Raw genomic sequence first — 22,158 nt, forward strand, 5'->3', positions numbered from 1 at the left:
ATCATGCGTATGACGAAAATTGATATCCAAGAATTAGATGCTCGTTTAATTTCAAAAATGATCAAATTGCGCAAAATCAACCAAGTGCAGCAGAATAAAACATTTTATTGGACTTTCTCCCGGAGCCGGAACTGGAGGATTATGCTACGCGACCACTATTTGTGTCCAGAACTCTTTTTTTTTGCCTCTCAAAGCTCATTTCATTGATTGGGAAATTATGTATTAATACCTACATAAACAGTGCTACAGTTACAGCGTCATTTGTAAGATTACATCCACATTAAAGTGAATGACTCATTGTGGCTGAGAAAAGAGAAGAAGTGCAAATGATACAAGAAAAAACAACAATTTACACGGATCCAAATATCAACAAAACGTGTTACTTTTTTTTGCCCATTGTGTCCACAAATAAATGAGATATGCTTGCATAATTTTTCTTCGTTTTTTATGCGACTCACAAAGAGGCAATCATCGGCTGCAAATTCACCTCCGTCGTGGTAAGTGTTGAAAATGAAAGTGAAACTGAGGCGTCTCCAAAGGTATTGGCGCATTTATTTTACTCCTTTGCACAATTTGTGGGAAAATACACAGGAAGTTTTAAAATGTTAGGTAGGATAGGTTTTAGATTGCAATAAATTGCAACTGTGCAGATTTATATTAAAAAATATTAATTCTGCATGCAATACAATCAACACAACATAGAAAAAGCTCTTTTCCTTCGGAAAATCCCAAATAATCTGGGTCACGGAGTTTTTGTTGGATGCATTTAATACATAACAAAAAAATAATGTGAGGTGAGTGTGCAATGCATGTAAATGCTTATAAATGATTTATACAATATATTGAATAGGTGCTACATTATGAGAAAATAATAATTAGTGGATACCTAGTCGTTAGTCGTTCAAATATTTAAGGGGTCAAACTTAGGAGGGTTAGGAGGAAAATTCCTGAGAAAATCTGTAAAAAGCAGTTAAGTCACTATGATGTATAAAAAAATTCTTTATTCGAAGATCATTAGAACACGGTTACAAGAGAGAATAAGAAATCACCAAAAAGGCCACAGACTCCCCATTTTTTTAGTGGAATCTTCTGAGTAAAAATGACAATTAATTGTTTAGAAATGTAAAGAATGACGTTAGTGTTAATGATAACTAACACTTGAAAATCGATCAAGCTATTTAACCAATATGGCTATCATGTTTGGAAATAAAAATTCGATCATATTTCTGGTTTTATTTCTTCGATTTTGAACTAATTTTACTCCAATTAAAAGTCTCTAGAAGCTCTACGGACCGTTTTGCAGTATTGGTCTAAACTAAAAGCCAATTTGGTTAATATTTTATGGAAATCACACAAACTACAATTTCTTTCAATTTACTTCTTTTGGAGATAAAAATATTTTTAAAAAATCGTTGAGGATCGTAGATTTTTTTTGTATTGCTGAATATTCTATGATCTTCCGGATCTTCCATATTATATTCGTCAATAAAATCACGAAAAAATTCAGATTAAAAAAAGAACTCAAGATCGCCCATTGCAGCTCTGCTTTGTGGAGAATTTTACTTTCGTTCGGTGCAACGAATGGAAATGCAGACAAATGAACAAAATTATGTATTAAAACATTGCCATTACAAAAAAAAAACCTTCGGGAATCCCTTTTTTTCACAACAACATCAATCTCATTTCTTCACGCAGTTTCCAACACTCAAAACATGCCTAATAATCTTACATAAGCGGACAATTGAAAGTCACGAATAGTTCCATTCTTGCAGAGTGTGTGCGTTGCACGAGACATCAAACCATCATTAAAATTTTAATGGATTCCATTTGGACCAAAATCGAAAGAGTGCATTGCACTGTTGGGTTGTAAAAAAAAAGAAGTGAATTCTTAGATGAAAGAGATAAAATGATCATAATATGCGTTATGCGTGTGTAAGAAGCTGAAATGCCAAAGAGATCAAAGATGAGCAAAGCTTCTTGAAAATAAAATCATGGTGTTGGTTTAAATTTTGAATTCAGTTGACGATTTTTTTTTTGAATAAAATAAAATCTCTGAGTAAGATTATTTGCTCTCAACCTTGGCCTGCAAGCCATACTGCGAAAACCATGAATGAATGCGTACAAATTGTGCAATTGTGGGGTATCCCAAGTGCTGCTTGTGCACGTTTCTTAGGATTTAAAATCACACCGTCTTTCATATTTCGCCCCGCGCAGTTCAACGCCTTTTGATTGCGTTTTACATAACACTTTGCCCACTCTGGCGTGCATGAGATCCGGGAAAACCCTCCGCTGTCCTAGACAAATAATACTAGAAATTCATGGGGAGGAGGTGAACTAGCGCGGGAAAAATTTAAGCTTTTGGGGGAGGGATTCATACCGTACTCGCCGCATAATTATCAGACACATTTTGGTATAAAATAGCATTTCGGTCGATGATGTGATCGTAGAATGTGTCTTAGCGCCGCGATCAAAAGAAGTCTTCAGCAGCAGTAAGTACGTCGCGGAAGAAGGGAAAGTGTTTTTTGATTCGTCCACAGATGACTGTGTGAGACACCGGAGGAGAAAAAGTTTTTGGTGGGATTCTCTATAAATTCAGCCGGCAAGTGAAATTTCGCTTTAGTTGTCTCGCAGCTTCTCATGAGAAGCTCACCAAGAGGATTATCATTTTTTCGTGATTTCGCGTGTGAAGACCAAATTGTGGATTTTAACGGTTTTTTCCTTTGTTTCGTGTGTGGTGAAAAGTGAAAATTCGTGCCCCCTTCTCAGCATTTAGAAGCATATTCTGGATTACAAAAGGTGAGGATCACCTAGAAAGATTTATTCAAATTTTCCTTTCTGGACTACTGATCACATCGCGAGACTTTCTCTCCCATTATTCCGGTATGATCTCATTTTAACTGTGCGCGCGCGAAGAAGATCCAAATGTGCAACGGAAAATGTCTCTTTAACGCTTCACCGCGCAAGTGAAAGGAAATGACATTGTCCAAGATCATTTCTTTTCTTTTTTTCTTCTCTTCTTTTTTTGTGTTAATTATTTTCCTTTATAAACTTGATGCAGATGATTTATGTAGTAGACTTCTTGTATTTTGGTGATGTCAGTGTCGCAACATTGCACATGAGAAAAAAAAGAAGAAAAAGGTTGGCCTTTTGGTATAAAAAGCAATGAAAGTGAAATGAAAGAAAGTGAAAAGTTTTTTTTTGTGGATTTTGTGACTAAAAAAGCTCAAAAAACATTCAAAATTTTGCCAAAAATATGCAAATTGGGCAGAAAAGTTAATTTATTTAAAAAAAAAAACTTTAAGTTTTATTGCAAAAAAAAAGGTTTTTCAATGTTTTAATTTTTTATCATTTAATTTATTTCCTTAAGAATAACGTGAAATTGAAGACAAATGTTCAATTCAGATCATTCTCCTCTAATATTTTTATTCATTTGAATTCATAATTCCTTTATCTTTCACCTTGTAAACTTTGGCGAATAAAAAAGATTTTATTTTAAGAATATTAAACGGATTTAGTTAAAACAAAAGATTTAATATTTTTATGCAAAATTTGGAAAACAAAATTTATTAAAAAGAATCATAAAAATTGACTTTTCTACGCAAGTTTGTAGTCAAACTGCGAAAATTTTAAAACCTTGGAAAATCGAGGTCAAAACATTTTTTTAGAAAAAACTAAAAAAAAATTATTTATTTTATGAAAAAAAAAAACAATATCATCGATAATTTTAATTGAGAACTTTACGCAATGCTTTAGATTAATATTATTCTGTCCTATTAATTAAACGATTTTTTTTAACCGTCTATCATTAAAAAAAATCTTTCATATTTTGATAAATTAATGTTAGAACGGAAGGTAGTAAAGAGGAGAAAACCATGGCTTAAGACAAATTCAAAAACGATTTTAAGATCTTGATTTCTTGAAATCATTAGAAATTGAAAATACGTTAGAATCAAAATTATTTTTGGAATAGCTCTCTGAAGCTTTGGGAGCTTTTGACAAAATTACTTCAAGCCCAGTTTCAAAAGAAACTATGAAAAATCATTCCATAAAATCGCTAAATTGATATTTTACTCAAAAAGTTGAAAAGATTAGTTTTCTACGAATAAATTTCGCGAAAACAATGACCAACAAAAATCGATGACTCAATTTTTGGAAGCGCCATGAAGAAAGTTTGAAGGTGACCACCTCGGTTGGTGTGGAAGAAAGTAAAAGTGAACCAAAAATGATCATCTCTTAGATCATCGCTTTACAAAACAGGTTCGCAATGAAGTCGGCCTGTGGTGCACCTATCGAAATCACGATGGGCACACACCTCATAAGAAATTTGCACTTACATGATTGCAAGCACACCAAATACGAATGCTAAATTTTTTTTTCAATAAAATATTCACACCATGGCGTTGTGGCTCTCACCGACCAATTCTTTTGCGACTTGTTTGCATTTTTTCTTTTGAGAGCTTGTTGTAAACAAATATGAAGAAGAAGTTTTACACATTTCCCACCCACAGAGGAGGAAATAATATGCAAAAAAGTCTCGTGAAAATTTCACTTTTGCCCCCAACGAACGACAGACTGGTGCGCCTGTGCGAGCTCTTAAAAGGTTATTTTGTACCATTAAAATTTACTAAAAAAGAAAAATTTCAACATTTCAATTGCAGTGTGAAAGAAATGAGGAAACTCCTCTGCATCGCAATACTTGGGTGCCTTACCCTGGCACCACTGATACAAGCTGGCGAGGGAACTTGGTCTTGGGGTGGTGATTCAACCAAGGATGACAAAAAGGAATCGGACAGTGTTACGTTGCTCCTTGGTGAGGAGAAGACGCCAATTAAGAGATCATCCACCGTTGAGAATGATACCCTCGTGGATGAGATTGTGGATTCAATTCTCACATCAACACGGCAAGGAAGGAATCTTGATGGGTAAGGAATAATTTTAATTTTAATTTTAAAGAAGGCGATTCTGTTAAAAATCTCTTAAAGATGCCATTAAATCATTAGAGAAAGAGGTTGATTTTATCCAAATCTTTTCTTTAAAACTAATTTTTTGTGCAGAAATCTTTGAAAACTTTTTTTGTCAAATTTAAAAACGGTTGTAATTTTAATTAAATTACTTTACAAAAAATATTTCAAAATAGTTTTTAAAGAATTTTGGAAAATAAAAAGAGATTCAAAAAAGATTTTACAACATTTTTCTAGTTAGAAGTAAAAGATTTTTGACAAAATTCGATCCTAAATCTTAAAAGAGAAGATCTGAAAATGCTTTAATAAATAACAAACGAATTTAAAAGAAAATCATAGAATTTATTTTTTTTAATATAATTTAAAGAATCGAAATTGAAGTGTTAAGGGAGATGAAGCAATTTATTCATTTTCAAGTCTTTTTTTTTAATAAAAAGAAAAACTTTCGTTTAATAAGAAATTACTTGATTTTATTGAATCACTAAAACGTTAAAAAAGAAAACTAAAAAATCATAAAATATTTAAGCTAATTCTTCACGGAATATTACTTATTACAGCTACGACGAGGTATATAGCGATCCCAGTGTGAAGGAAGCACTCCAGAATGGTGATGACGTAGAAGCTAGGAACATCATCAAGGACAAGCTTTGTAGCCTGGGTCTGATGCAGTGTGATTTTGAAGACATTGAAGGGAAGAGACCCTATTTGCACCCTGAAGATCTAATCTACGCACAACCCGTTGCCATTCGACCTGTGGGACGTCCACAACCATCTGTGCCGTACAAGCAGCGACCAGGACCACCTGGATCGTATCGCCCATCACCTGGAGGACCTCACGGTGGCCCCTATGGACCACCAAAACCCATGCCACCACCGAGAAAAGTTGGCTATGCCCCATCCGGTAAACCTCCAGGCTACGGACCACCCGGAAAACCCTTCAATGGACCCTATGTTTCCGGTCCGGGGCCTATCTACTCTAGCCCACCCATTAGTGCTGGGGATTCCCAAATAATCTATTCACCCAAACCTCCGGGTCCAATCTATGATGGAGAATCTGCCAATCCCTATGAATTTGAGAGTCCAGTTTATGGAAATAAATTCAGCTACCAACACGGAGAGAAGGTCCACTACGAACATATTCAGGTGCGTTAGAATCGAGGGTAAAATCTCTTTTGAAAATTAATTTGATCCACCCACTGATCCCATCTTTTACTGACCTTTATATTTACAAAAAAAAATGTTCAAAGAAAATCCTTGACCAAATGAATCTGAACTTGAGGATTTTTAAATAAAATAATGGAGCTGCAACATTCAAAATAAACCATATTTTCTATTTCAGGATGGATCACCATTTGGCAAGGACAAGCCTTCAATTGTTGTGAATCCAAGTGGAGCATCCACCCACACTGCTGCTTCATCCAATGTTCAGCAGCACGTTCACCATCACTATCACCACGCTGATGGTGGTATCGGTGAGAAGATTGCAGTACCTGTGCCAGTTCCGGTAGGCGGAAGCAATGCTATTGTCGGCAATGAATTCTCTCAGTCATCTCATCTCACGGCTTCAGCTTCAAGTGGATTCACACCTGTTAGTGGAAGTTTTGGCTCATCCTACAACGACATTCGTCCAGTTAGTGAGAATATCAAGAATCAAGGACCTGCAACATTCGGATCATCCTCAAACTCAGTTTATGGGTCATCTGCAGGATTTGGGAGTCAATCTTCAAATTTTCAATCACTCAATGGAGGTTTCAGCGGAGGAGTCAACAGTGGGCTAAACAGTGGGTTTAACAGTGGACTTAATAGTGGGCTAAACAGCGGGTTAAGCAGTGGCCTGAATAGCGGCTTTAATAGTGGATTTAGCAGCGGATTAAATAGCGGCTACACCAACGGCCTCCAAGGAAACTACGCACAATCCCAGCAGTATTTGTCTCAAGCAGCACAGTACCAGGGCTACAATACAGCTCGTCAGGAGAATTTTGACTGCATCTGCGTGCCATTTGATCAGTGCCCTGCTAACGAAGTAATTGGCCGAAAGGATGATTTGATTCTACCAGTTGATCCCAGAAATCTCGCTTCAGACATCGAAGCTCTTTCCGATGAAGCAGTTGTAACAGACGGAAATGGAACTATGACCGTTGTGAGGGTGCCCAAGAAAGCAGATAACCCTGAGGACAATGACAAAGAAACCAAAGAAGAGGAGAAAGTAGAGGACAAAGAATCCAAACCAGAAGAATCCAAGAAGATCAGCAAACGTGATGTTTCAGATAAGAAAGCTAGTGGAGAAGATAAGGCCAACATTGAACCGGTAATAATTTATTTTTTTAATTTTTTATTTAATCTTTAAAAAATCTTAATTTTGTTTAATCAATCCTCATCCTGCTTCATTTACACTATCCACCCACACTTCCCTTTGCATTCAAACGATGTTTTGCTTTGAGGGGAAAGAATCAAAACGTCGCTGGAATGCAAAACTGCACCAAAATCTTTAAAAAAGATCGATCAGTTTAAATCCTGACGAGTAATATTGCCCCTTCATAATAATCTGACCTAAAGGAAATCGTTACAGAACATAAATTTACAGACTTGACTCGCATAACTGACGCTCTTTAATGCAAAGTAAGGAAATAAGAATAATTAAAACACGCAAAGACATTAAAATTGGAGACGAGGATGCTTAAAGGCAGCTCCTAAAAGTGATTGACTGAACTGAACCCAAAAGCACACTAAAACAATACCAAGAGAGCAAAATTTAAAAATAAGGAATACTGATTGGACTGACCAACTCATGAAAGCATCACATCTCACACTGATAAGGAGAAGCATTTTTTTTTTAAAAAGATTCTTTGAGTTTTCTGGCAGTTTTTAATACAGAAGCATTGTATTGTTTTAGCGTCTTTTGGGTTTCAACGGTGCCAATGGGCTGAAGAAGAAGGTGGAACCTACATTTGGGGTCTCCTTCGGCTTGCCCTATCCAACCCATGGTTACCCACTGAACCCCTATGGACCCTACCCAGCACCCAATCCATACTTTGGCTCCATCAGTCCCAACGGCCTCAATTTGGGCCTTGTCAACGTCAACCCACTCGTATCCTTCCAAGTCACCAAGGATGAGTACGGCGAGAAGGTTCTCAAGCCCCTCGTTAATGTCCACGTGACCCCCAATGAGAATATCCTGCACAAGGTGGGAAATTTCTTCCACAACAAGAAGCACGGTATCAAGCAGGCAATTCACTCTCAGCACTACCATCATCACCAGCACTACCCCTCCCCTCCGGAAATCTACCACCCACACCACCACCATCACCCTACTGGACCCTACTACGATTCCCCACCACCAAACTTCCATCCATCAGGGCCCTCGTACTATGGCCCCTCTGGTGGTGGATACGGTTTCTCCTCCGGACCAAGTTACTTCCGCGATTCCGGCCCTGATCTTGACTACAACCCCTTCCTCTTCGATGGGCGTAGTGCAAATGGAAGTGCCCAGCAGCAGCAGCAGCAATACAAGCTAGCTCAGTACAACTACCAAAATGTCTATCCGCAGAATCAGAATAATTTCCAACACTACCAAAATCCCGATACACGAGACTACCGTCAGGCTGGATATGCCAATGAGTACAACTACCAAACCCCAACACACCCAATCCCAGCTCAAGCACCAGGAGATGCTAGAGGATCAAAGTCTGTTACCTTCCCAACTAATCGTAGAAAACGTTCTGTTGAAGAAGTTGAGGATAAAGAAATTCCCAAAGAGAGATCTCTCAATACCGAAAAGGTAGTCAACGGGTGTAGCCTCCCTAAAATCCTAAAGAATTGCAAAGATTTTTCCACAAAAAAAATTTAATCTGAAAGAACTTTTTATTCTTTGTTCAAAACCAGGAGTAAAATTAATTTTAAAAAATGATTTTTTTGCAGAGACAAGCCTTCTACCGACCACCAGTGCAGCAGCAATTGCTGCAACAGCAGTGCGGACCAAGGAGTGTTTGCTGCCGAAGACCTGCGAGACAGCAGGTTCCCATAAGGGGACCCCTGGGGCAGTGTGGTGCGAGAAATGCTCAAGGTGTCAATGGGCGCATTAAGAATCCCGTTTATGTGGATGGAGACAGTGAATTTGGGGAATATCCATGGCAGGTGGCGATCCTCAAGAAGGACCCAAAGGAATCGGTCTATGTGTGTGGAGGAACCCTCATTGATCATCAACATATCCTAACGGCAGCTCATTGTGTTAAAACGTAAGTAAATCATCTTTACCTCATCTTGATTCAATTTGCACAAACTTTGGTGAAATATTACTCAATCAAAATTGATCCAATTAATTTGATGAATGTTTGAGGAAAAGATAAAAATATTTAATTCCATCTTTTGATCTGTGGTCAGCTTCATTTGATCAATATTTTGTCAAAATAATTGATCAAATATTGCCCCTCTTTGCGGACGTAGATTGACTGTATATTGAGCTCAATATTTGATCAAATTTTGATCAATTTCATTAAAAGAGGAGACAGTTTAGGATTAATTTAAAAAAAATAGCAATTTAGTCTTAATTATTTATTCAATTAAGTTTAAACAAAATTGAGCAAATATTGTCTCCAGTTGTAGTCACAAATTTATTCAATCAGAAGCAAATTAATCAATCATTTCTTCATATTTTGTTAAAGATTTATTCAAATCAAACGTTTGAGTAAGACATGGATTATCAATGAGATCGTTTTTCATAGAATTCAGTCAATTGATGTTCAATTTTAACTCAAGAATTGATCAAACGTTTTATTTTCCATTCTCTAAAATTTTTAAAGTTGATCATATTTAAAAAAAAATATCTTAATCAAACAATTATTTTATTCCCAAATCTGTTTATCTACAAAATTGATAAAATTTTGTACCCAATGTTTGGTCAAATATTGATCAATTGTGGGAATAAAATGTTCAAATACGATTTATGAGTTCTTCTCTCCAAATTTAAAGGTACAACGGCTTTGACCTCCGCGTTCGCCTTGGGGAATGGGACGTTAACCACGACGTAGAATTCTACCCTTACATTGAGCGGGACATCATTGCTGTCCAGGTGCATCCTGAGTACTACGCTGGTACCCTGGACAACGACATTGCCATGTTGCGAATGAACCATCCAGTTGACTTTGCGCAATCACCTCACATCTCCCCAGCTTGCCTACCGGATAGATTCTCCGACTTTACAGGGGCACGTTGCTGGACCACTGGCTGGGGAAAGGATGCCTTTGGGGAGTTTGGGAAGTATCAGAACATCCTCAAGGAAGTCGATGTACCTGTGATCAATGAGCTACAGTGTCAGCAACAGCTGCGGAATACTCGTCTTGGCTACAACTACCGCCTGCATCCGGGATTCCTCTGTGCCGGTGGAGAGGAGGGCAAGGACGCGTGCAAGGGAGACGGAGGAGGACCTCTGGTGTGCGAGAAGAATGGCGTTTGGCAACTTGCTGGAATTGTATCGTGGGGCATTGGGTGTGGACAAGTCAATGTACCCGGTGTGTATGTTAAGGTGTCCTACTACCTAGACTGGATCAATCAAGTCGCCAGGAGATTCTAAAGAAGAACCCAAAACGAGAAATCTCCAAGACTTCAGTAGGCTTAGTTTCTCACAATTATTTATTCACTACTAATCCAGTGGATGTCTTCGTGGACACAGAAGACAAAACTAACGACCCTTTCATAACTCTTTGGCTCTCCGTGATCAGGAGTCCTGGTCACGCGATACCAGAGATAGACGTGTAATGCTCAATTGCATTTTATATTGTAAGGTAAAGATATTCAAATAAATTACCTATTTACTCAATGGCGCGCTCTTTTGCGGGGTAGAGTTTGGGATTTACTGGTGTCCCCAAGCCCATGGATACGTGGACATTTGGTTGTTCTCCCTCCTCAGCCAGCCTGTAGGTTTTATGGCGACCCCATTTGTTTAGCACCAGTGGCATTTGAGGATTCTCCTGGCCCGTTTCATCCTTCAGGTACTCCCTCAGCAGAGGCGGCACATCAATGAACCTCGGGAAGATTTTCTCAGCTCTCTGAGCTACTTCCCGGCAGTATTCCGCTTCCTCATGCTTCGGAATTAGTCGGTAATCAGCTTTGTAGGATGTTCCGAGAATCTGAACAGGGACTGGATTCTTTATTCCTCTGTGAACTTTCTCCACCATCACCTTGACCTTCCTTGCTTCCAAGGGATCCTGAAAAACAATCCTTATTGTGAATCTTTCCGGACGTGAAAATAACATCAAAACCTAACCTCACTATTTGGAAGTGCTTCCACTTGCAAAATCCGATAGTAACATGGTTCCGGATACCGTTCAAATGCACTCCTTGTCACAATTCTACCCACTCCGAAGTTCTTGAGATGCCCAAGAATCTCCCAGAGGGGTTTTCCACGGAAATCCGTGGTCCTGCCGAAATATTTTATGATTTTTGGTGCGGCTGTTGACATTTTTTTCACAAAATAATTGGATTGTGGTCCAGCTGGGTTTTTAGTACTCAACTAAAAAGTGTTAAAATTCATCAAAACAAGAAAAGTGCGTTGTGCAATTTTCGCTAAATCTCTGGAAATATTAAATAAAATAGCTTTAATTGTATCTTGAATTTATTGTAAAATCACCTATTAAACAATGGATGAGGAGGAATACGGAAATGACGAGTAAGTTTGCAGAAAAAAGAGAAATCTCTAAAACATAACCTCAATTTATTGTTTTGCTTCTGAAATCCGATGAAAACATTGAATGAAATAACAATTCTTTTGCAATTTTTAGCGTCGGTGGGGATGATTTCGATGATGTCGATGACGAGGATAACATTGATGATCTGAATCAGGATGAGGAAGTGGATAATATTGAAATTCTCACGCCCGGACAAGCTGGAGGCGGTGTAGCGAAATCCAAACGCATCACCACAAGATACATGACAAAGTACGAGAGAGCACGTGTCCTGGGAACGAGAGCCCTTCAGATTGCCATGTGTGCCCCCATAATGGTGCAATGGGAAGGTGAAACGGATCCCCTGCAGATTGCCATGAAGGAACTGAAGCAGCGCAAAATTCCCATCATCATCCGACGCTACCTTCCGGATCACTCCTACGAGGACTGGAGTATTGATGAGTTAGTAATAACGGACACGTAGAGATCTCAAGGTACTTTCCTTTTGCTTTTAATGAATTTTCTATTAAATTACAATTGAGTCAGAGGATGAAGTGTTTTATTGAAAGTCAGGAAATGGTAAAAGAGGAGCTCTCTCGATTGAAACTCATCCTTTCCATGGCTTTAACGGCATCTCTGTCAACACGGCACATGGCCTCGAGTATGCTGGCAGAGAGGCCACTGTCTGAGAGATTCTCCCTGCCAAAAACTTGATCAGAAAGTTGCTTTTTGTCCTTATCCTCGAGAATATCTGTTGGAAGGAATTTCAATTAGAAGGAACATCTCCTAAGGCTCTCCTGAGTCCTTTCTTACCATCTATAAGGGCTTGAGAGACTTTGGTAAAGGCCAATGTGTTGAGGTTGTTGCCCATTGTGGCGCTAAAATTGTCGGTGGTTGCATTGTGGAGGAAGTTGCTGAGGTAGGGAAGAACATGTGGCAGGAGGACCCCCTTCAGTTCCACGCTGTGATAGTTTGTTTCCTCCAAGCGGACCTTACTGGTGCGTACCTGCAAATTCCTCAAAGTAGCCCAGAGAAAGGCAACTGGAGAGAAGAGTGTTGGCGGGATTCCCGCTAAACGTCCCACATTTGTCACGATACTCTTCGAATTTAGCAGGTAATTGAAGAGAGCTGCACACTCAGCTCCCTCAATGAAAAGCGCCGAATGATCCCCAAAATCACCTGAAAGGAAGAAGAAGGAATTTAGTTAGAAGATCCCAGCCAGAGATTCTCTCAACACTTACTCTCGCACTCCTTTTTCTGCTGCCGCTGAGCGCTACGCAAACTTATCTTCTTTATCTCACTGGCATCAACGCCTAAACTTTCAAGCCATTCCTCCTCTTCCATATCATCATCAGAGGCTTCCTCCTCCTCCTTAATCGCCTGGCAGGACTCGTCAAATCCTTCAGTGACCGAAGTCTCGGCATTGGCTGCCTTTTCCGGCGTCTCATTGGCTTTACTCTTCAGTGGTTGTCGGAATTCAATGTCCTCCTGACGCAGGGCAGCCCTCATGCCACGCGAAGAAGGAGCCAGAATAGCATGAATCTCCGGACAACCCCCAATTCCAGCAGCTCGAAAGAGTACTGTGAAGGAATTGGCACAAACGTAAAAGTACGGGCATTGTCGAGCTCGTAGAAGTTGAAAAAGTGATCGGAAGCTTTCAGTCCACTGTCGGGAAAGGGCGTCAATCTCCGCACTCCCAAGGGGATGGCATGTAGCTTCCTGGCGTGCTGTCCGGGGGTACAGGGTGAGCCATGGCAAGTGCGGATGTTGCCAATAGAGCGTAGATTGATGAAATAGAGCTCCAGGAGAGATATCTAATCCCGTTGATGTGGTTGATGGGTCAATACCACGAATAAATGACGTCAGACCACTGGCTTCCTGGCTCGTCTTGAGATTCCCCGCCACAATTGGTTGGGGCGTGAGGAGACGCAATCGGGACTTTATACTCCAATCAATTGGGAGGAAATTGTAGAATTTCTCCTGCGTCTCCTCCACATCCTGCTCACACCTGAGGAAGACATTGGCCAGAGGATGATTCCTCTCAATTGGTGCCTCTAAATTTACATCCGGAGCACGGGATGTGGTGGTGGAATTCTGTAGGAGCTGGAACAATGTATCATCCGTCCCGAGAACTTCATTCTTTGACTTTTTAGCGAGATTTTGAGTGGATCTGAAAAGAGAATATTTTTAGAATTGTTTTGCCAAAGAATTTTACAAGAAACTTACACAACAAAGGGATTCTTCCTCTTGTCCTGGGCACGCAAATCCTGTGATTGAATTTGCTGCTGGTCAACTTCTTGCTTCTTGAGGCGTGCTTGCAGAGCTTTCTGTTTCTGCTTCAAACGGAGGATTTTCATCAATTCATCCGGATGCTTCCATTGCACATCAACAGGTGCAGCGTTTGACATTGCTAGTGCGATGGGAAATGTCTTGATTTTGTTAGAAAATCCCCGGAAAAGTTCACTAAAAAAAACTACGGAAACTTTGTGTATTCAATAACCCAGCCGGACTTTAAGCAACGGAGGACCTTTAAATTTTTTAGTACTACTATTTCTCTGCTACTCAGCGTACTAAAATATGTAAAATATTGTCAGCAATAATTAAATGAAGAAGAAGATACCATTTGAACTTTAACGAACTTTTTTTTTTCATTTTCCAAAAATGCGATTTATCTTGTTTTTCTGCTAATTTTTGGGCATAAAACGCATTTTTGGAGCTTTTGGGGCACTTTCGGGTGCTCCGAAGCCCCCGTGGATTCGCTTTGTGCGGAAATTGGGGTCCGCGGAAATTTTGACGGTTGTGTTACAAATTTGAAAATTTTGACGGTTGGGGATATTACACGCAAACTTTCTGAATTTTTGATGCCAATCGACGCGGCGTCGCCGTCTAAGAAAGAAAAACTCAATTTTCCATGAAAATTCGGCGGAAAATGCGAGAAAATTGCGAAAAACTAAATGTGTGAGGGAGACAGATAACGGTGAAATGCATCTGTCTCATTTCCTCTTCAAAACAGTACCAGCAGTGCCAGTGGAGACTTTTGGAACTACATTTAGGGCGCCAAATTCAAAACGTTGTCAAAAATGCAAGACATTTTTATGGGGTGTACGAGATGGCATGAGAAAAATACTTTCCTCTCACTCTGGCATTTTCTGGTGGGGGGAGTGCGCTGAAGTTGTGTGCGTGACGTTTGTTTGTAGTTGTGCGGAAAAATATTAAAAAATTAATTTTTCCGGGAAAAACTCATTTTTGGGGCGCCAAAAGTTGGCGGGTAGCTCAGGGGGGCCCAAAGTACGTTCAGTAAAAATTTGGTGGCGCAACTCGCCGGATTTTTTTGGGGAATTTGCACGACTTTTTCTGGCGCGGATTTTGAGAGTTTTGAACCAGGGGTACCAAACGACGCGGCGTCGCCGTCTAAGCAAGAAAAACCCAATTTTGCTGGGAAATTCGGCGGAAAACGCGAGAAAACTGCGAAAAACTGAATGTGGGAGGGAGACAGTATCAGTGACGTGCACTGTCTCGTTTTCTCTTATACAAAATGTACCAAAAAATAGTAGTGGTGGCTTTTGGAACTAAATTTTTACCGCGCCAATTTCAAAAAGTAGTCAAAAAAGCATGAATTTTATATGGTGGCGCTACGAAGGGGGGCTCTAGGGGGGAAATGAATGTCGTTGGTAAAATCCGCCTGGTATCAAGAGTCTCTGTACCAAATTTCAGCGAATACTTTCTTTTATTATTCCCAAAAAATTGAGTGAGATCCACAAAAACAAGTGAAAGTGCGCTGAGATCCTGCAAAAAGTTGAGTTTCTGTGGAATTTCCTCGGAAAAACAAGAAATTTTCATTTGACATTTTGCTTTGTGTGCAAATTCTGGTGCTCCAAATTTTTTCTTCTGTGCAACAGACGGCACAGATTGTGAGAGGATAAACAAAGAAAGTCCAGTTCAGTGGAAGCGGAAGAAGGGTAAAGAAGCAGGAAAATGCATTCAGCGGATGAAGATGAGAGTCGTGTACCAATTCTGGGGGAGGTGGATCGTCCAGAAGGCGGGGAGGACAACGAATTGGATGAGGAGCTGACGGGATGTGCAGCTTCACCGTGCTGCAATCCCAGTCACACGTGTCACAGATTCATTGCCCTCATCTTTATGTGTCTTCTCGGATTTGGTGAGTATTGCGCATCAATTACATTTGCATTTTGACCCTTCCTCTCCTCCCACCCATGGCGAGGCAGCAGCTAGCTTGCCATTGTCTTCCACGCCACATAGTGTGGACCTATCTCAATATGACGCACACCACCAGATAAGAGACTCACATCTGCCCCCTTTCTCTCTGTAGGCTCCTACTTTTGCTACGACAACCCCGGGGCACTGCAGGATAACTTCAAGAGTGACTTGGAAATGACAACAAGTCAATTTGTCATGCTGTACTCCATCTATTCCTGGCCAAATGTTGTTCTCTGCTTCATTGGTGGCTTCCTCCTAGACAGGGTCTTTGGCATTCGCTTCGGGACAATAATCTACATGTTTATCCTCCTTGTGGGTCAACTTATCTTCGCCATGGGTGCCGTTCTCAATCTCTTCTGGCTCATGGTTGTGGGACGTTTTGTCTTTGGCATTGGGGCGGAATCTCTGGCTGTGGCACAGAACAACTACGCCGTGCTGTGGTTCAAGGGGAAGGAGCTGAATATGGTGTTTGGGCTGCAGCTGTCATTTGCACGTCTCGGCAGCACGGTGAACTTCCTCGTGATGGAACCCGTGTACAAGTATGTTAATCAATTCTACAAGGGGCACATGTGTGCGGGGGTGGTCCTCCTCTTGGCCTCCCTCACGTGCGTCATGTCAATGATATGCGCCCTGGCTCTGGGATGGATGGATCGACGTGCACAGAGGATTCTCAAGCGCAACGACAATCCCACCGGGGAAATTGCCCAATTGTCTGATGTAAAAACCTTCCGTGTGACCTTCTGGATGGTCACGGTTATCTGTGTTGCGTACTACGTGGCAATTTTCCCCTTTATCGCCCTCGGGAAGGTCTTTTTTATGCGCAAATATGACTACACACCCGAAGATGCCAACACCGTGAATTCCATTGTGTACATTATTTCAGCAATTGCAAGCCCCCTCATGGGGCTTGTTGTGGATAAAACTGGGAAGAATGTTCTGTGGGTATTTGTCTCGATTATCGTTACAATTTTCGCCCATGGAATGCTGGCATTTACCTTCGCAAATCCCTACATTGGAATGATCGTCATGGGACTCGCTTATTCAATGCTGGCCAGCAGTCTCTGGCCTCTTGTGGCACTCATTGTGCCGGAATATCAATTGGGAACAGCGTATGGAATGTAAGTTTTATTCTATTTCTTTTTTTCTTTTACAAAATAATTAAGTTTAATTGAATGTAAATCCCTCATTTTTTTTCTTCCATTTTAGCTGCCAATCTGTTCAGAATCTCGGTCTTGCGGTGATTTCAATGCTGGCCGGCATGGTGGTGGATCACGGTGGTTTCCTAATGTTGGAGATTTTCTTCATGGGATGGCTCAGTGTTGCCCTCATTGCCACCATTGTTATCTGGCTGTATGACATCAATGGCAATGGAATTCTCAATTTAACGCCAGCACAGAGAGAGAATCATCCGGACAATCTGTAAGTACACTCAATTCTTTCTTTCTTGAGTTTACTTTTACAATTTATTGCAACACAAAAGAGTAATTTGTACAGTGATGATCGTAAAAATTATCAAAGAACTCTCAATGGAAGTCGTTGTACTTGTGAAGAATCTTCTTGTTCAGATTTTGAAGAACTTTTCATTCAAAAAGTGAAGAAAAAAGAATTTTATTGATGAATCTTACAAAGGAGGTTATTCAGGCATATATGGGTGTTGCCTTGGTTTGAGGAAATAATTATAACCCGGATTATTTTCTAAAAAATCAAAAAAGAATAAGAAATCGGTAAGAAAAACTTACCATTTTCCACTGAGATCACGTAAGAAAAAGCCAACAATTACACATAAAATGCAGAAAAATATGAAGGATCAACGCTCATTTTGTCTCTTTAAATATTTTAAATTGGATCCTCTTTATAATTTTGTTGATAACCTTAATATAATAGATAATAATAATTAAAAGATTTGAAAAATAAAGAAGAGCTACATACTATAACGGTGGCATTAGGGAGAGGGGGGGGGGGCGAACTTACTGTCAATCTATCTATCGATTCATACAAATCTTTACTTCCCGTTTGCACAATCAAACTTTCCTTTCATTACGCAAACTAAAAAGAAGCATCTTAGCGCTTCGCCCTTGCTTAACCAACGAACGTCGGTGTACAGGCGAAGATCCTTGAATGCAGCATTATGATCTCTCAGGTATTTTTGGAATTGTCGATGATTTAGCGCATTATGACCCCCTTTTAGTAGATTTATAATGGCGATAACATCCTTAAATGTGTCTTCCATCCCTAGTTCTTTCCCAGTGAGAACCATAAAACATTCTTTTCAATTTCGTGGCGAAAAACTCACAAAAGAAACACTAAAGCGAAAGTTTTGAAACATTTAAAATATTTCATTTGCTTTAATGTTTCTTTTTTGAGTTTTCCGCCATGAAACATTACCTCTAAACATTTTTTTTTTAATTTTTGGAATCTCAGAACGCCTTGTGATCTCAAAAAACTTACTTTTTCTTTCTAAGAACAAATTAATACACAAAATTTTTAAGGGGAAAAAACATCTTTTTTAATAAATTTAAATTTTTCAATTTAACTTTAATGAATTGAGATGTTTATAGCTCAAAGGTTTAGATTCAACTGACTTTATTTCATTCACGTTTCAATGTTATAAATATAATTATTACAATTTATTGAAAAAATTTAGGGGGTGAATCAAAGGGAGTCATTGTCGTGGCGATGATCAGCAAAAGAAGAGAGGGATCGGTGATCTAACGCAATTCTTATTTTGGGTCTCATCTCTGCAATTTTTCTCTTAAGAGAGAATTGAGAAGTGCCCACATTGCTCTGTAGGCTTGATTTTTCTGAATTAAAAAAAAAAACATTTTCTAATCAAGATAAAATAAAATCAAAATTGTTTCCTCCAATCAGGGAAATACCCATAATATGCCTGAATATCCTCCTTTTTTGATATTGATTTTCATTACTGCCCGTTCAATAAAACACGGGGCGTTTTCCCATCAACATTGTTTACAAAAACTCAATGACCCCGATATGCAAAATTTATTAAATTCTTATCAAAGATAAGAAACAGTGTGGGACGAAAAAAAAACATTAAAATTGCTTCAACAGACACAAAGCCTATCTTTAGAAATTATATTTATGTCAAGAGCACCTGTTTGGCCAGAAAATCCTTTTCGGACCCTAGAAATCCTTTTTGGGAATCTCATTAAAAGAACATTCTTTAAAGAAAAATGCGCAAAAAAAGGAATGCCAAGGGCACGCGGTGTTCCCAAGCGGTCCCCCATCCAAGTACTAACCGCGCCCGATGCTGCTTGACTTCGGTGATCGGACGAGAACCGGTATGTTCAGCATGGTATGGCCCTTGACGACAACCTCTTGCTCTGAAGACGGAAGACATTCTAAGAAATCTAGAACAATTCTCAATTTTCTGAGTTCAATTGTAACGAAATAGATTTAGTATAGAACATAAATTACGGGAGAAACATTAAACATTCATGCTATTTGAAGATGTTGCTCGAAACTCTCACAGGGAAAATTTGCTTTAAAAAATTAGGATTTATTAAGATTATATAGAATTAGAAAATACATAGCACGAAGAGAATTATGTAGACTTTTCTTGAAAGATTATGTTATAAAAGCCTGAATAAATATTTTTATTGAATATGTAATTAAAGATTTGTGTTTTCTTGACTTGCAATTCAAGAAAATAGAAAGATCTCCTAACTAACTTAGAATGTTACCCGCATCCAAGCATAATGCTCTCGTCAAGGGCCATACCATGCTGAACATACCGGTTCTCGTCCGATCACCGAAGTCAAGCAGCATCGGGCGCGGTTAGTACTTGGATGGGGGACCGCTTGGGAACACCGCGTGCCCTTGGCATTCAATTTTTGCATTTCTTTAAGATTTTTTCTAGGGCTCCGAAAAATCGAACTTTTCGATGCTTCGAAGTGTTGAGAAAAAATCGAAGCACTGCAAAAGAACTGCTTCGTTTTTAAAATGCTTCGATTATTCGAATAATCGAATAAGCTTCGAAGCTTCGAGTAATTTTTAGATATTCGAAGCTTCGAAGCTTTTTGAAATATTCGAAGCTTCGAAGCATTTTAGGTATTCGAAGCGGATGGACGACTCGTTTTAAAAATGCACAATTGAGCTGCGCTTATTTTTGTGAATTTGCATAACTTTAAGAACTTTTCTTATAAAATTATCCTCAAGCGCGAAGCGACTTTAATAAGAAACTAATGTCCATAAGAAATTATTTTTTTTTAATCTTTTTTTAAAGGTGTCTTCAAGCGCGAAGCGCCTTTAATAAAAAACTAATGTCCTTAAGAAATTTTTTTTTAATCTTTTTTTTAATGTGTTTTCAAGCGCGAAGCGCCTTTAATAAAAAACTAATGTCCTTAAGAAATTTTTTTTAATCTTTTTTTTTAATGTGTCTTCAAGCGCGAAGCGCCTTTAATAAAAAACTAATGTCCTTAAGAAATTTTTTTTTTAATCTTTTTTTTAATGTGTTTTCAAGCGCGAAGCGCCTTTAATAAAAAACTAATGTCCTTAAGAAATTTTTTTTTTAATCTTTTTTTTTAATGTGTTTTCAAGCGCGAAGCGCCTTTAATATAAAACCAATGTCCTAAAGCTTTTTTTTTTTAAATTTTTTTTAAGGTGTCTTCAAGCGCGAAGGGCCTTTAATAAAAAACTAATGTCCTTAAGAATTTTTTTAAGGTGTCTTCAAGCGCGAAGCGCCTTTAATAAAAACTAATGTCCTTAAGAAATTATTTTATTTTTAAAAATCTTTTTTTTAAAGGTGTCTTCAAGCGCGAAGCGCCTTTAATATAAAACCAATGTCCTAAAGATTTTTTTTTTAAATTTTTTTTAAGGTGTCTTCAAGCGCGAAGCGCCTTTAATAAAAAACTAATGTCCTTAAGAAATTTTTTTTTTAATCTTTTTTTTAATGTGTTTTCAAGCGCGAAGCGCCTTTAATATAAAACCAATGTCCTAAAGCTTTTTTTTTTTAAATTTTTTTTAAGGTGTCTTCAAGCGCGAAGGGCCTTTAATAAAAAACTAATGTCCTTAAGAATTTTTTTAAGGTGTCTTCAAGCGCGAAGCGCCTTTAATAAAAACTAATGTCCTTAAGAAATTATTTTATTTTTAAAAATCTTTTTTTTAAAGGTGTCTTCAAGCGCGAAGCGCCTTTAATAAAAAACTAATGTCCTTAAGAAATTTTTTTTAAATCTTTTTTTTAATGTGTTTTCAAGCGCGAAGCGCCTTTAATATAAAACCAATGTCCTAAAGATTTTTTTTTTAAATTTTTTTTAAGGTGTCTTCAAGCGCGAAGCGCCTTTAATAAAAAACTAATGTCCTTAAGAATTTTTTTTAAATTTTTTTAAGGTGTCTTCAAGCGCGAAGCGCCTTTAATAAAAACTAATTTTCTTTTTGAAAAAAAAGGAGTGAATGAATGATTTTAAAGATTTTTTTAATTACCAATGTTTTTTTTTTCGGAAAAAATTGTTTTCTAAACGAAGTTTTATGTTTGACTAAATTGTTTGTAGTTTTCGCGATTTAAGGACTTTCGAGCGCCATTTTGAATTTTTTAAGGGTCACAGAGAAAAAATCATTTTATATTTCTCAGGTACCTCCTACAGAAAACCGAATTTTCAGTCAAATAAAAAATTCATTGCGAGAGACAAAACACTTTTTTAAATAGCGAATGCACGTTTTTTCAGTAGAATCGGCCCAGTCGTTTTGTAGAAGTTTATTTGCCACAAACAGACATTCTTTTAGAGATTAAGTTTAGCCTATGTCTATCATTCAATAGGATTATAATGAGTTTTACAATAATGACCATTTTAGAAGTCATTATGCTACCCTCATTATTAACTCAATTCAGGTAGATATTCTGCTTGTCTTATTTTGGAAAGATAGTTAGAATAAAATATTCAAAAATCTATGCGACCATAACTAATAATATGTATGCTCCCATATTATACCTTCAAGTGCAATTTGCTCACACGTGATTGGGGGCTTAGCTAGTACTTTACAAAACGAAACGAAAACGAATAATTTCTTAAAAATTATTTTTTTTTTCTACGATGCACTATTGAAAGTAATCTTAATATACAATCTGAAAGGTTTGTTTGTGGCACTTGAACTCCTCCTAAACCGATGGGCCGATCTTTATTTTCCTCCCAAATTTGCGCGAAGCGCAATAAAGCTCCGTATCTTCTATATAATAAAGAAAGGTCTGTTTGTTGGTAATCGTCGTTCCTTCTTTTCTATACAAATCTACACCGTTTGACCGATCGCGTTAAAATTTGGTACAGAGGCTCCTTATAACAGGCGGTTTCAGATGGTCGTATTCATTT

The 22,158-nt window shown here is 38.5% G+C and overlaps 6 protein-coding genes and 2 non-coding genes across 8 annotated transcripts in view; 5 read left to right on the plus strand and 3 right to left on the minus strand.

Annotated features, from left to right (window-relative positions):
• LOC129792881 (activating transcription factor 7-interacting protein 1) overlaps positions 1-22,158 on the plus strand; it is a 481,750-nt gene that overhangs the window by 142,827 nt on the left and 316,765 nt on the right. The window lies entirely within an intron of this gene.
• Positions 436-10,776, plus strand: LOC129792884 (uncharacterized). Its single transcript, XM_055832282.1, has 7 exons — positions 436-497; positions 4,659-4,922; positions 5,519-6,104; positions 6,301-7,269; positions 7,855-8,739; positions 8,880-9,196; positions 9,930-10,776. The coding sequence occupies exons 1-7, from the start codon at positions 448-450 to the stop codon at positions 10,528-10,530; spliced, it is 3,672 nt and encodes a 1,223-aa protein (XP_055688257.1). The 5' UTR covers positions 436-447; the 3' UTR covers positions 10,531-10,776.
• Positions 9,790-11,454, minus strand: LOC129792985 (28S ribosomal protein S34, mitochondrial). The gene is made up of 3 exons (XM_055832493.1): positions 11,224-11,454; positions 10,765-11,164; positions 9,790-10,526 (listed from the first exon to the last, which is right to left on the minus strand). Exons 1-2 carry the CDS (start codon positions 11,416-11,418, stop codon positions 10,769-10,771), a joined length of 591 nt encoding a protein of 196 aa, XP_055688468.1. The 5' UTR covers positions 11,419-11,454; the 3' UTR covers positions 9,790-10,526; positions 10,765-10,768.
• On the plus strand, positions 11,489-12,168 carry LOC129793000 (DNA-directed RNA polymerases I, II, and III subunit RPABC2). Its single transcript, XM_055832523.1, has 2 exons — positions 11,489-11,625; positions 11,738-12,168. The coding sequence occupies exons 1-2, from the start codon at positions 11,597-11,599 to the stop codon at positions 12,102-12,104; spliced, it is 396 nt and encodes a 131-aa protein (XP_055688498.1). The 5' UTR covers positions 11,489-11,596; the 3' UTR covers positions 12,105-12,168.
• On the minus strand, positions 12,110-14,140 carry LOC129792930 (protein downstream neighbor of son homolog). Its single transcript, XM_055832351.1, has 4 exons — positions 13,847-14,140; positions 12,862-13,790; positions 12,434-12,799; positions 12,110-12,371 (listed from the first exon to the last, which is right to left on the minus strand). The coding sequence occupies exons 1-4, from the start codon at positions 14,026-14,028 to the stop codon at positions 12,190-12,192; spliced, it is 1,659 nt and encodes a 552-aa protein (XP_055688326.1). The 5' UTR covers positions 14,029-14,140; the 3' UTR covers positions 12,110-12,189.
• Positions 14,801-17,257, plus strand: LOC129792931 (major facilitator superfamily domain-containing protein 1-like; the record flags this gene model as incomplete). The annotated part of the gene is given in 3 exon segments (XM_055832352.1): positions 14,801-15,779; positions 15,951-16,956; positions 17,045-17,257. Coding segments are annotated over 3 exon segments (1,403 nt in total), but the record flags the coding sequence as incomplete, so codon positions are not given.
• On the minus strand, positions 19,047-19,165 carry LOC129794358 (5S ribosomal RNA). The gene has a single exon (XR_008751025.1). It is a non-coding gene; the product is annotated as a 5S ribosomal RNA (ribosomal RNA).
• On the plus strand, positions 19,563-19,681 carry LOC129794359 (5S ribosomal RNA). The gene has a single exon (XR_008751026.1). It is a non-coding gene; the product is annotated as a 5S ribosomal RNA (ribosomal RNA).

This window comes from Lutzomyia longipalpis, chromosome 3 (genome assembly GCF_024334085.1).
Source record: "Lutzomyia longipalpis isolate SR_M1_2022 chromosome 3, ASM2433408v1".
NCBI classification, from domain to species: Eukaryota; Metazoa; Arthropoda; class Insecta; order Diptera; family Psychodidae; genus Lutzomyia; species Lutzomyia longipalpis.